Source organism: Saccopteryx bilineata, chromosome 9 (assembly GCF_036850765.1).
Source record: "Saccopteryx bilineata isolate mSacBil1 chromosome 9, mSacBil1_pri_phased_curated, whole genome shotgun sequence".
Taxonomy (NCBI): Eukaryota; Metazoa; Chordata; class Mammalia; order Chiroptera; family Emballonuridae; genus Saccopteryx; species Saccopteryx bilineata.
In genome coordinates, this window is record NC_089498.1 from 89,934,791 (window position 1) to 89,948,429 (window position 13,639).

The window sequence follows — 13,639 nt, forward strand, 5'->3', positions numbered from 1 at the left end:
TTTTTAAAAGGAAGCCTAATAAATTCACATTTGAAAGTTTAAAAAGTTACATTATCCCAAGATATAAATTTCAGCCACAGATTTTCCATTGCAGATTAAGATAATTTGCCATCAAGGTTAGTGTACGAGCTAAGTGAATTGCAGCAGACAAGCGCTCCAGTGTCATACATTTTTACTTATCATTCCCCTGAGTAAGCAACTTTAAAGCTGACTGCCCAGTCAGATCTCAAGTAACTAGTAAGGTTCCTGTAAACCTGAGTTCTCCAGCAGAGATTCAAGACAACATTGATATTTTTTTTTTTTTTTTTTTTGCTGTGAGGGAGTTAGGGATGAGCCCTTAGAAGCTACTCCTGTGTAATTCTAGTTTTTAGATAAGAGTGATTCTAATCTAGAAAAACTATTTTTAGGCCAAGTGAAACAAAGTGGTAGGTAGTCTCTAGTATGATTTACACTCTATGAGAAAACCTTTGTGGAAGAATACTATTAAAATTCTAATTCCTCTATGACCCTAATAGGACAAAAGCTTTTTATTCTTTTTTTTTAAATTTTTATTATTTTTATTTTTATTGAATCTAGAGAGAGGAAGGGGGGTAAGGGGGAGACAGAAGCATCAATCTGTTTCTGTATGTGCCCCTGCCAAGGACCGAACCAGCCACCTCTGCATTGCAAGACAATGCTCCGGCCAAGCAAGCTATCCAGCCAGGGCCAAAACTTTATTAAACCAATACAGAAAAACTGTATTTGGTCAAATACAAATAAATATAGCCCCTGTATCCAAGAGGCTTTCACATATTCTTCCTCACTCAGCTGTCAATTCACTTCACAAAACCCTTGTTAAGTAATGACTTAATTATAGCAAAGCTAACCTATTTCTTTAGCTTGTCTCTCACAGTGGAGACTATTAACTCCTTGAGGACCTCTAGGTATTACTGGTCCTACTATCTTAAGAGACAAATTAAATTTTCATCATTAAGAATAAAAATTACTTAACTATTACTTTTTAATTTTGTCACTTTAAGAGGATAATTAAGATTATGATTTAAACTTAACTTCAAACTAAGATTTCTCCAGAATGTTTTTAACATTTATTAGTTTAGTTCTGAGCCAAATGCAAAGGTTCTTTATCAATTTTAAGTTTCTTACATTTCCCTCATTACAACCATCTACCAGACTAGTTCTAAATGTCCAAAATCTATCTTCCTGTATTCAACACATTTGAATTTTCCAAAGGAAACATCAAGATGCCTGTTAGGCCCTGGCCGGTTGGCTCAGTGGTAGAGCATTGGCCCAGTTTGTGGAAGTCCCGGGTTCAATTCCCAGCCAGGGCACACAAGAGAAGCGCCCATCTGCTTCTCCACCCCTCCCCCTCTCCTTCCTCTCTCTCTCTCTCTCTCTCTCTTCTCCTCTCATGGCCAAGGCTCCATTAGAGCAAAGTTGGCCCGGTTGCTGAGGACGGCTCCATGGCCTCCACCTCAGGTGCTAGAATGGCTCCAGCCGCAGGGGAGCAACACGCCAAATGGGCAGAGCATCGCCCCCTGGTGGGCATGCCAGGTGGATTCCGGTCAGGCACATGCGGGAGTCTGCGTGACTGCTTCCCCACTTCTAACTTTGGGGGGAAAAAAAAAGTCTGTTAACCCTGAATACACATACACACTTTAAAATTCTCAAATGCCAATAGTAAAATTAAAAAACAAATGGAAAAAACTCCACAATCAAAAGTTGGCTCCTTACAATGTAAAATTTGATTAACATTTAAAAAGTTGTACCTTTGGATAAGGCAATCTGTAGTTCTAAACAGTACTTCTATTAAAATTAAACATAAGTTAAAACTGAGTAGGAGGAAACTAAGCAGCTGCTGACTTAGACCTGAAAAACTTTATCACAATTTTTTAAAGAAGTCTTACCTGCATTATTAGTACTAGACTGACTGTCCTGGGAATTATCATTGCTTTCTAGAGGAGGCTGCAAGGATGATGGAGCTGTTTTAGTTCTTTTTTTGCTTGTCTTGCTTTCCACTTGACAGTCATCATCTTCATCATCATCACTTTCACTGAGATCGTCAAAGCCAAAATACTTAATTTTATAATTAGAACTCCCAGAACCTCCTTCATCACCTCCTGTCTCATCATGATCTTCAAAACCAAAAAATTCAAGTTTAACATCCTTTTTGGATTTAGTATTACTAGGTCGAAATCTAGTAGTAGTCTTTGAAGTTGCAATATCTGCCTTTTTTCTTAGACGGCCAGCTTCTCCCAAATCGGCAGGAGTTGATGCAGTGAACTCATCCATGCTGCGTTCCATAGTATCCTGTATGGTGACATTACAGACTGACAAGCAAGATGGATGTAAAACAGTGTAATCTCTAGTCCGTCCAACTGTCCCTCTAAAACTGGTCCCACAACTTACACTGCTTTTCTTTGCCTGATTCAGGCCATCTTTACTTGATTCACTGTTTGCTTTGGCTAAGGCCTGACTGGTGCCGTCTAACAGCTTATCAAAATTCGATGTTCCTTGTGAGGATTTTGCTTTATTGACTCTACAGTACGTCCTACAGTTGGTTGGCCTAAGAACACTTTGTACGATGTCCTCCTCAATACCTTCGTTTAGATTTTCCAACGGATTTTTAAAATCCTCATCCTTCATCTCCAAAGGAGGGTCACTATCCAAATTTAAGATACAATCTTCTGATCTGACATCTTCAAAATCATTATCCCATTCATACAAACCAGTTCTTGCAGTTCCCTTAATCAGAGGTATTTCTGATGGAGAGTCCGATGTTTTTCCAAGCTGAGAGTTCCAAGTATCATTTGTTTCCTTGATTTCATCCACTTTGTATCCAGAAGCCACTACAGTCTCTGCATTGGGTTTCTTAGTACTGTCTTCAGCATTTTTGTGAATATGGTAACTATTCTTTTCATAATCATCACTAAAATTCTCCATTTTATCTACAAAAATTAAAAATTAAGTCAGAATTAAAAATGAGTGACATCAAAGTAAAAGTCAATAAACAAATAGCACACAAACAAATAACAAGGATAGTTGTAATGCATAGCATAGAATCAATGAATCTTGATTGCAATTATTTTAAATAGTGAAATCAATGCTTATATATTTCACATTTCCCCTTCCACCTTTTTAGGATGTATATATAATTCTCACGTCTTCTACAGACCTCTCGCTAGGCATCCCTTAAAATTGTTACTTAAACCAATTCAGTAATGCTAAGCAATTAGATCAATTCAAAATAACATATAAATGACTCAGCCAAACCTCAGAGGTATAATGGTTTTTCAAATAAAAATGCTTACATTAAAACATATTTAAGTAGAATAAAGTCAGTGTAACACAATAAATAAAGACATTCTAGCATCTGTATTTCTGTAAGGTAGGACTGTCCATTAGCCATGCCAGCTCTGTCTAGAAACCTGTTTCCAGCTTTACCTTTCTTTAGCCATTTCTACTTTCCATTCTTCAAACCTTAAGTCCTAGGATTTCAATAACTTTCTTTTTAAAAGCCTGAGTTAATTGCCTATTTATGCATATCAGCCAGGAGTAAATCTTAATCTGTCTATTCATTTTGTAGTTGAGGAATTCATTTTTGTTGTCTTTAATTTTTATCATCAGACATTTTTGTTAACCTTTCTATATGAGATGAAAATACGATTCAAACTGATATTATGATTAATTCTTCTAGCACTCATTGGTAGAAAAACACTAGCAAATATTTATGCCAAAAAATAAAAAAAAATTTTAAATGTGCACCTTAATTTGTTAATGCTACTCCAATGGATTTAACTACAATTTAACTTGTTAAGATTTATATTTACTAGCCTTAGAATGCATCTAATTTATATTTGTTTTATTCTCAGGAACTTCCCAGCTGAAGACAAGGAACTATAGTTTTCATAATCTCAGAAGTACCAACCACTAAGCGCAAAACACTAAAATCCAAAAATAATAAACTATGATATCTGATACTTTAAAAGGCATATAAGCAAAGCCGAGTCTAAAATCAAGTATGAAGAAACGATACCACCGCTTTTATACAAGTGGAAAGAGCACTAGGTAGCTGAGTCTGGAAACTAGTATCACCCCGGTTAAACTAGTTCTTTAGAGCTTACGCAAGAGCCCAAACTTTGGGAGTTTTCGTGAAGTCTTCAATTTTCTCACCTGTTCAAAAACTACTAACCCAGACTCCTTTACTTTGTTACTAAAGAAATTTTTTATGAATAAATGCCTATGGAAATGCTTAGTATAACACAAAGGTCTATGAAATGTCATTTAACATGATACTACATCATATTTATAACTGTATAGCATTCCATTGTCTTAATGTCACAAAGTAAAAGCTACACTAACAAAATGAAAAATAATTTACAGGAAATCTATAATAGCTGAGATCAAGCTGAGAATCAAATCAGTGATTTGGAATATAAGGAAGCAAAAACACCTAATCAGAACATCAAAATAAAAAAAGAATAAAAAAAATGAGGACAATATAACGAGCCTTTGGGACTTCAAGCGTGTAAACATGGGGGTGCGGGAAGAAGAAGAGAACAAGAAATTGAAAACCTATTTGAAAAAAAATAATGACTAAGACTACCTTAATCTGGTGAAGGAAATAGATACAAGTCCAGGAAGCAGAGAGTTCCAAACAGGATAAACCCAAAGAGGCCCACACCAAGACACAACATCATAATTAAAATGCAAAAGGTTAAAGACAAAGAGAGACTCTTATAAGCAGGGGGGGGGGGGGGAGGGGGGGGAGTTAGTTACCTACAAGAGAGCACCCATAAGACTGTCAGCTGATTTCTCAACAGAAACTTTGCAGGCCAAGCAGTGGCAAAAAACATTCAAAGTGATAAAAAGCAAGGACCTACTACTAAGATTACTCTACCTAGCGAAGCTGTCATTTAGAATCAAAGGACAGATAGAGCTTCCCAGACAAGGAAAAACTAAAGGAGTTAGTTAATCACCAACAAACCTGTATTATATGAAATGTTAAAGGGTTTTGAAGATGAAATAAGGAAAAAGAAAAAGATAGAAAATATAAACAATAAATGACAATAAATACATATCAACAACTGAATCTAAAAAAAACAAAATCAATGAACAAGCAGAACAGAAACAGAACATTTTGACAGTTGTCAGATGGGAGAGCAGTTGGGGAGAGATGCATGAAACAGGTGAAGGGATTAAGAAGTACAAACGGGTGGTTACAGAAAAAGCACGGGGATGTAAAGTGCAGCATTGAAAATTCAGTCAATATTATTCTCATAACAATGTACAGTGTCAAGTTATGCAAAGTCTGCCTGACCAGATGGTGGCGCAGTGGATGGAGCGACTGACTGGGACGTGGAGAACCCAAGTTCAAGACCACGAGGTCGCGCCTGCTTGAACATGGTTTCACTAGCTGGAGCATGGGATCATAGACATGACCCCATGGTCACCGGTTTGAGCAGGGAGTCACTCGCTCTGCTGTGGCCCCCAGGTCAGAGCACACGTGAGAAAACAGTCAATGAACAAGCAATCAATGAACAACTGAGATGCCGCAAGGAGGAGCTGATGCTTTTCTGACTGTCCCTATCTGTCTCTATCAAAAAAAAAAAAAAAAGTTATGCAAGGTCTAAGTCACTTGACACTAATGTTTGTTAACTGTAATTGAAAAATAAAAGATTAAAAGAACTGATGAACAAGAACATTAAAGATCAATTAAAACACTGTCCAACAAAAAGAGTGAACTCCCTTGTTACAAAAGAAATATCTGATAAAATAGGAATTTGATTAAAATTAATAACTTCTTATTAGAGAAATGCAAATTAAAACTGCAATGAGATACCGCCTCACACCTGTTAGATTAGCTATTATTAACAAGACAGGAGAGGCAAATGTTGGAGAGGCTGTGGAGAAAAAGGAACCCTCATACACTGTTGGTGGGAATGTAAAGTAGTACAACCATTATGGAAGAAAGTAGAGTGGTTCTCAAAAAACTGAAAATAGAACTACCTTATGACCCAGCAATCCCTCTACTGGGTATATACCCCCAAAACTCAGAAACATTGATACGTAAAGACACATGCAGCCCCATGTTCATTGCAGCATTGTTCACAGTGGCCAGGACATGGAAACAACCAAAAAGCCTGTCAATAGATGACTAAATAAAGAAGATGTGGCACATATACACTATGGAATACTACTCAGCCATAAGAAATGATGACATTGGATCATTTACAGCAAAATGGTGGGATCTTGATAACATTATAGGAAGTGAAATAAGTAAATCAGAAAAAAACAGAAACTGCATTATTCCATACGTAGGTGGGACATAAAAGTGAAACTAAGAGACATTCATAAGAGTGTGGTGGTTACGGACGGAGGGGGGAAAGGGAGAGGGAAAGGGGGAGGGGAAGGGGCACAAAGAAAACTAGATAGAAGATGACAGAGGACAATCTGACTTTGGGTGATGGGTATGCAACATAATTGAAAGACAAGATAACCTGGACTTGTTATCTTTGAATATATGTATCCTGATTTATTGATGTCGCCCCATTAAAAAAATAAAATTATTAAAAAAAAGAAATTTAAATATATTTACATTCATTGGTTAAAAAAAAACTGTTCTGTAAAAGACAATGTAAAGATAAAGCCACAGACTTTGAAAAAATGTCTGCAACATATTTAGCTGATAAAAGCCCCATATCCAGAATATATAAAAAATTTTAGAGTTCAACAAGAAACTAAACTCAATTAAAAATGAGCAAAAAATCTGAAGACATCACCAAAGAAACTATACTGATAACAAATAAGCACTCAGTAGTCATTAGGAAAATGCAAAAGGCTAGTTTCCATAAAATGTATAAAGAATTCTTACACATCCATAAATTCAACATCCCAGTAGAAAAAGAACATAGAGACATAGGCAATAGTAAATTAAATAAAAAGGTATAATTATGAAAAGATACTCTATTTCATTCACAATTAAAAATCAAAGTACACAATGTTATTTGCCAATTATATCCCAATAAAGCTGGAGAGAAAAATCAAAGTAAAAGAACTATATTTATATCTACTAAACCTTCGGTATGTACCTGGTACTCTCCTTGGTACTTTCTATCATTTCATTTGATCTCAGAGCAACCATCTGAAGAAGTTACTATTACAAGTTCCTAAGCTTGTATCCACAATTCCAAAATCCAAAAAGTTCTGAAAACTGAGTTTTCTCATAATCCACTGTGAAGCAAAACCTGATCACTATCTCTTCTAAGTGAGGCTATTGATAGTATGTATCCTACATAGGTGGGTATTTTCTTTTTATGAAGAAACACTGTCTTTGAGTGTTAATGTAAAATATATAATGTCTATTATTTCAAAAATAATCCTAAATTCTAAGACAAATCTGGCACCAAAGTTTTCAAATAAGGAAATATGAGCCTGTATACCATTCTCACAGACATAAGTTACTGGTTGATGGTCATCACACATTTAAATGGTGTTTGCCTGAAAAATAAAGCAACTTAAAAATAAAATAAAATAAATAAACACTGGAAACAACCCCAAAGCCTGGCATTAACAAGGAACTGGTTAAGGAATTCATAGCACATATAGAAGTTGACAAATCATGCAGCAGTATTTTAAATAAAAATTAAGGGAGGCCAGAAAAAACTTCTATATACTGACAGAAAATTATCCCCAAGATACATTAAGTGAAAGAGCAAAGTACAAAACAGCATGATATCATTTTCGTAAATTTAAATACACACACAAAGGCCCTAGCCCGGTGTTTCCCAACGTGGGGTCCATGCCCCACAGGGGGGCAATTCGATAGTTAAGGGGGGCAATTTGAAAATGGACTCGACACGACTTTAACTCTTTCACCCTGGGCCATTTAAATGCAATGCTAGATATCGGTGCCAAATTTAACAAAATGCAATTCTTAAATAATTGCGGTAAATAATTATTAAGTATAATTTTGTTTGACGAGACCAAAATATCAACTGGGTGATTGGCGTCGTCAAGTAAACTTCATCCTGGGTTCACCGCGGAGCGGGCCGTCTGCCACGGGGAACCCGGGACGTTTTAAAAACTCGCTAAACAACGCAGTTATTCTCACCTAATTGGCCCATCGCAACTTCTGTAGTGTTTCACATCATTCAGTTGGTGTTAATTTGAAATAAGTGTCAGTCAAAACTGTTGTAAAAGCTCGTTGATTTAATAAATATACATATATATATTGTATAGATATAATTGGTAAGTATTTGATTTTATTTTTATCATATTAAACTCTTTATTAAGTACTTCTTGCATCGGGGCTAGAAAGCACTAATATTTTATAAATATTACTGGGACTATAATAGTGCATGCACGACAATTTTAATTTTAGAAGCATAACTTTCCAGAAAATTTTGTCAAGGGGAAAAAATATAGATACCTTTTGATTTGCGGTGGTAGTGTAGTAAATGTGTTATATACATTTAAATAAATATGAATTTTTAGTATACGTTTACTCTGTCACATTGAATATATTTTAACACATATTTTAATATTAGATTTTAATTGATCTTATTTTTATTTCTTATAGCCCATAGTAAAATGAGTGGTGCAAGCAAAAAAAAACCTCATCAATATTCGAAGGAATATTTAAAATTTGGGTTCATGCCCGCTGTTCACGATGAGCAGATTCCTTTTTGTCTTTTATGCCAGCAATGCTTGACCAACGAATCAATGAAACGAGGTCATCTTGAGGCGCATTTGAAGGCGAAACATAGTGCTCATATTAATTCAGATTTGAGTTACTTTAAAACTTTAAAGAAAAATTTTGAAAAAACAACATTAAAGTCTCTATTTACTGCTCATACTTCAACTAATAATCATGTTCTTGAGGCTTGTTATCAAATTTCTTTATTCATCGCTAAAACTGGAGAAAATCACACTATAGGAGAGAATTTAATAAAACCGTCAATATCAGCATTTCTTAAAATGGTTCTTGAAAAAGATGACAAAGATGTAAAAGCTATGCCACTCAGTGACAATACTATTAGCAGAATAGACAAAATGAGTGAGGATATTGAAAAACAACTTGTTGAAAAGCTGAAAACAAGAAAATTCTCCTTGCAAATGGATGAATCAACTTTGAGAGACAGTGAGGCAGTACTGATAACTCACGTAAGATATAAGATGACAAAGATGTAAAAGCTATGCCACTCAGTGAAATACTATTAGCAGAAGAATAGACGAAATGAGTGAGGATATTGAAAAACAACGTATTGAAAAGCTGAAAACAAGAAAATTCTCCTTGCAAATGGATGAATCAACTTTGAGAGACAGTGAGGCAGTATTGATAACTCACGTAAGATATATTGATAAAGGACATTTTGCTGAAGAAATGTTCTGTAAAAGATTAGAAAGCACCAATACCTCCAAAGATATATATAATAAGCTAAAAAACTACTCAGATGTCAAAGATATACCCATGAAAAATACAACATCTTGTGCTGCAGATGGTGCTCCCAATATGATGGGCAAGAAAAATGGCTGCTTAAAATTGATGAAAGATGCGAATCCAGAAATGATTCTTGTGCATTGTGTTATTCATAGGGAAAACTTGGTAGCTAAAAACATCTCGCCTGTTCTGAATGAAGTATTACATACAGTAATAAAATGTGTTAATGCTATTAAAGCTAGTGCCAAATGTGAGCGTCTTTTCAAGCTATTTTGTGAAGAATAAAATGAAGACCATGTGAGACTTTTACTTCATACTGAGGTAAGATGGCTATATAAAGGAAACTGTTTGAAAAGATTTATGGAACTATTTGATACTCTTAGTGATTTTTTAAGCGACAAACCTGAAATGAAGTATCTGTTAACAATAGATGGTAAAGCATTTGTGAGTTATTTAGCCGATATCTTTGAAAATTAAATATATTAAATAAGCAACTTCAAGGAACAAATAAAACTCTTGTCGATGCAAAAGCAAAAATATTTGGTTTCATTACCAATATTGAGTTATGTCAGAAATATATTAAGAACAACAAAAACTTTAAACAGTTTCATTGGCTCCAAAAATGTGAAGTAACTGATACCGCTTTACTTGTTATTGTCAATCATTTGAATATTCTATCGGCTGATTTAAAAGAAAGATTTTCTGATTTAAAACAAATTGATTTCCCAACATGGATGATGCAGTCAATGTTAGTGGATTTGTCTGATATATCAAATATGCAGTATCAAGAAGAACTCGCAGAATTGCAAAATGATGAGTCAGTTAAAGCTTTATTTAATATCAAAGGAGCGATGGCATGGCTTTGTGAGGAAACAGAAATCAAATACCCAAATTCAACCAAATGTGCAAGAAAACTATTGCTACCGTTTCCATCTTCATTTTTAGCTGAATGTGGATTTAGTGCTGTAAATGATTTACTGGTAAAAAAAAGAAATCGGCTGGATATAACACAACGTGGAGATTTGAGACTAAAGCTAACCAAATTGGAACCTAATATAAAATCTCTGTGCAGCAAGCATCAAGCACAAGAATCACACTAAATTAAAATAATAAATTAATATAGAAAAATCTGTATTAAAATTATTTGGAATTTAAATTTGTTTTTCATTATATGTTTTGAAATTTTACTTACTGTGTTTTGTTAACAATTTCATAGTGATTTCTTCCTAGAACCTATCATTTATGTTTATTAAGTGAACAAATCAATTTTTAATGTTAAAAATTATGAATGTTACATAGGGGGGACATAAAAATTTTAGAAAGGTTAAGGTGGGGCATGGCACAAAAAAGGTTGGGAAACACTGCCCTAGCCAGTTGGCTCACTGGTAGAGTGTTAGCCCAGCTTATGGAAGTCATGGGTTCAATATCCAGTCAAGGCACACAGAAGCAGCGACCATCTGCTTCTCCACCCCTTTTGCTCCCCCTTTTCTCCCCCCCCCCCCAAAGGCATGGCTCAATTGCTTTGATGCATTGGCCCAGCACGGAGGATGGCTCCAAGGGGCCTCTGCCTCAGGTGCTAAAAATAGCTCGGTTGACAGCATGGCCCAAGATGGGAAGACCATCACCCCAGATGGGGGTTGCCAGATGGATCCCAGTCAGGACACATGTGGGAAGCTGTCTATCTCTCCTCCTCTCACTTGGAAAAGAAAATACATACATATACACACATACATACAGACAGACATACAAATAAAGATGTACAAATCCTAAAATAAAAACTTAAAACCCCAAAATAAACATTTTTCTACTTTTCAGTTGGCATAGTTGGCTAATAGGAGGATGATGCAAAAAAAAAGTCACACCGAAAAAAAAAAAAAAAAAAGTCACACCGGTAGTGGGAAATTTGGCAATATCATTTGAAAATTTAAATATGTGCCCTTTCATTCCCTTTCTAGAAACATCTCCTATACTGAGACATGATGCTCAAAAACAGAAGTAGAAAAATCAATGTAGCATTTATTTGTAATATCAAAAGACTAAAAACAGCCAAAATATCTCTAAGACTAGTTTCAAGTACCTACATACAATGGAAAAACATGAAGTTGCTAAAAAAAGAACAAGGTATATCTAAAAATATAGGGAAGTGCACATCTTTAAAGATCTTTCCTTAAGTATTTTTAAAGGCACAGTACTATATATATAGCATGCATCAGACACACAGCTCCCATTTGTGTGATATGTGTGATGATACAAAGATGTGATGCTATGCATATTAAAGACTATGGAAAGCTATACAAGAAATTATTTGTGATCCTGGCCAGCTGGCTCAGTGGTAAAGCACCAACCTGGCGTGTGCATGAGCCAGGTTCAATTCCCAGTCAGGGCACACAGGAGAAGCACCCATCTGCTTCTCCAACTCTCCCTCTCTTGCTTCTCACTCTTTCCTCTCATCTCCTGCAGCCACGGCTGGATTAGAGCGAGTTGGCACCGTGCGCTGAGGGTGGTTCCCTGACCTCTGCCTCAGGCACTAAAAAATGGCTCCAGTTGCAATGGAGCAATGACCCAGAGTGGCAGAGCATCACTCCTAGTGGGCTGGCCAGGTGGATCCAGGTCAGTCCCAGGGCAGGCAGGAGTCTGTCTTTGCCTCCCTTCCTCTCATTAAAATTAAAAATAAAAAAAATTTATTTGCTTCTGTGAAAAGGAGCTGATTCTTTTCACAGTCAACAAGGATAGGTGGCTCTTGACCAGAGGCATCTAAAAAGCCACAGGAAAAACTGTGTCACATCTTCCTCAGTGCATCAATTGTACTCAAAAAGTTGAAAGGTAAAAAGTACTTTAAAAAATCTTACATAGTTCAACAGTAATTTAAAACATTTTAATATTTTATAGAGCATACCTATCAGCACAAATTTTACATTTAATTTTAAAAGATAAAAAATAAACATAAAACTTCAAGAATGCTACTCAACTGGGCACACTACACAGCAGTTCAAGTTAACTCAACCTCCCCTCATCCCACATCCACATAGCCTGTTGAGAGCCTTACTGTCAACTGCCACAGCCCACCCGCTCCAGTGGCCTCCTGCTCAAGCTGGCCATCTCTACTCACCAATAGAAAAGGAAACACACCCCATACCCCAGCAACTCCTCAACCAGTGGGCCTCCCTTCTAGGTGGCAATTAACTCTTTAAAATAGGTACATGGACCCCACAGACCCCCTAGTTATACTAACACCTTCCAAAGTATATATATAAACACAATTAGGGTTGTGGGGTTTTTTTTAGATGATTTCTTTTTAGAGAGAGAAAAAAGGGAGAGGGAAAGAGGGTGGGGGGGATGAAGGGGGGGAATGATAGAAGACAGGGGAGGGAAGTGGAGAGAGAAGGAGGGAGGTAGAGAGGCAAAGGGGAAGTAGAGAGGGAAGGGGGAGGTAAAGGGGAGAGGGAGATGGGAGGGGGAAGGAGAGGGGGAGGATAAAGGGGGGAGGGAGAAAGGAGAGGGGGAGGAGAAAGGGGGAAGGGAGAAAGGAGAGGGGGAGGGGGAGGGAGAGGGAGAGAGGGGAGGGGAGGGAGAGGGAGAGAGGGGAGGGGGAGGGAGAAGGAGAGAGGGGAGAGGAGAGGAAGAGAGAGAGGAAGGGAGAGAGAGGGAGAAGGAAAGGGAGCGATGGCAGGGAAAGGGGAGGGAGAGAGTAAGAGAGAGGGGAAGGGAGAGGGAGGAGAGGGGAGAGGAGAGAGGAGGAGGGAGAAGGGGAGGAGGAGGGAGAAGGGGAGGAGGAGAGAAGGGAGAAGGGAAAAGCAGGAAGCATCAACTCATATTTGCTTCTCATATGTGTTTTGACCAGGCAAGCCCAGGATTTCGAACTTGTGACCTCAGCATTCCAGGTGGATGCTACCACAGTCAGTCAAAAACACAATTAGGTTTTAAGGAAATTCATTTCTAAATCCTCAACTTTGAATGTAGGTACTCTGGTCCAAAACTAACTCACTGGTAACTAATCCTCCCACAATGTGAATAATGGTCTATCACTCACTCATCTCTAATATTACTATGGTACATTGCTCAAACTCTAGAGCATAATCTATAAAATATTATTGGCTTCTATGCTTAGTAACTGAGTAACTTTAAAGTTGAGGTACACCTGACCAGGTGGTGGCGCAGTGGATAGAGCATCGGACTGGGATGTGGAGGACCCAGGTTCAA

The 13,639-nt window shown here is 36.9% G+C and overlaps 1 protein-coding gene across 2 annotated transcripts in view; it reads right to left on the minus strand.

Annotated features, from left to right (window-relative positions):
- Window positions 1-13,639, minus strand: part of WAPL (WAPL cohesin release factor) — a 95,942-nt gene that overhangs the window by 61,514 nt on the left and 20,789 nt on the right. For both annotated transcript variants that reach the window (XM_066242087.1, XM_066242086.1), the window contains exon 3: window positions 1,905-2,945. In XM_066242087.1, the coding sequence (XP_066098184.1) occupies window positions 1,905-2,945 (1,041 nt within the window). The remainder of the gene's footprint in view (window positions 1-1,904; window positions 2,946-13,639) is intronic.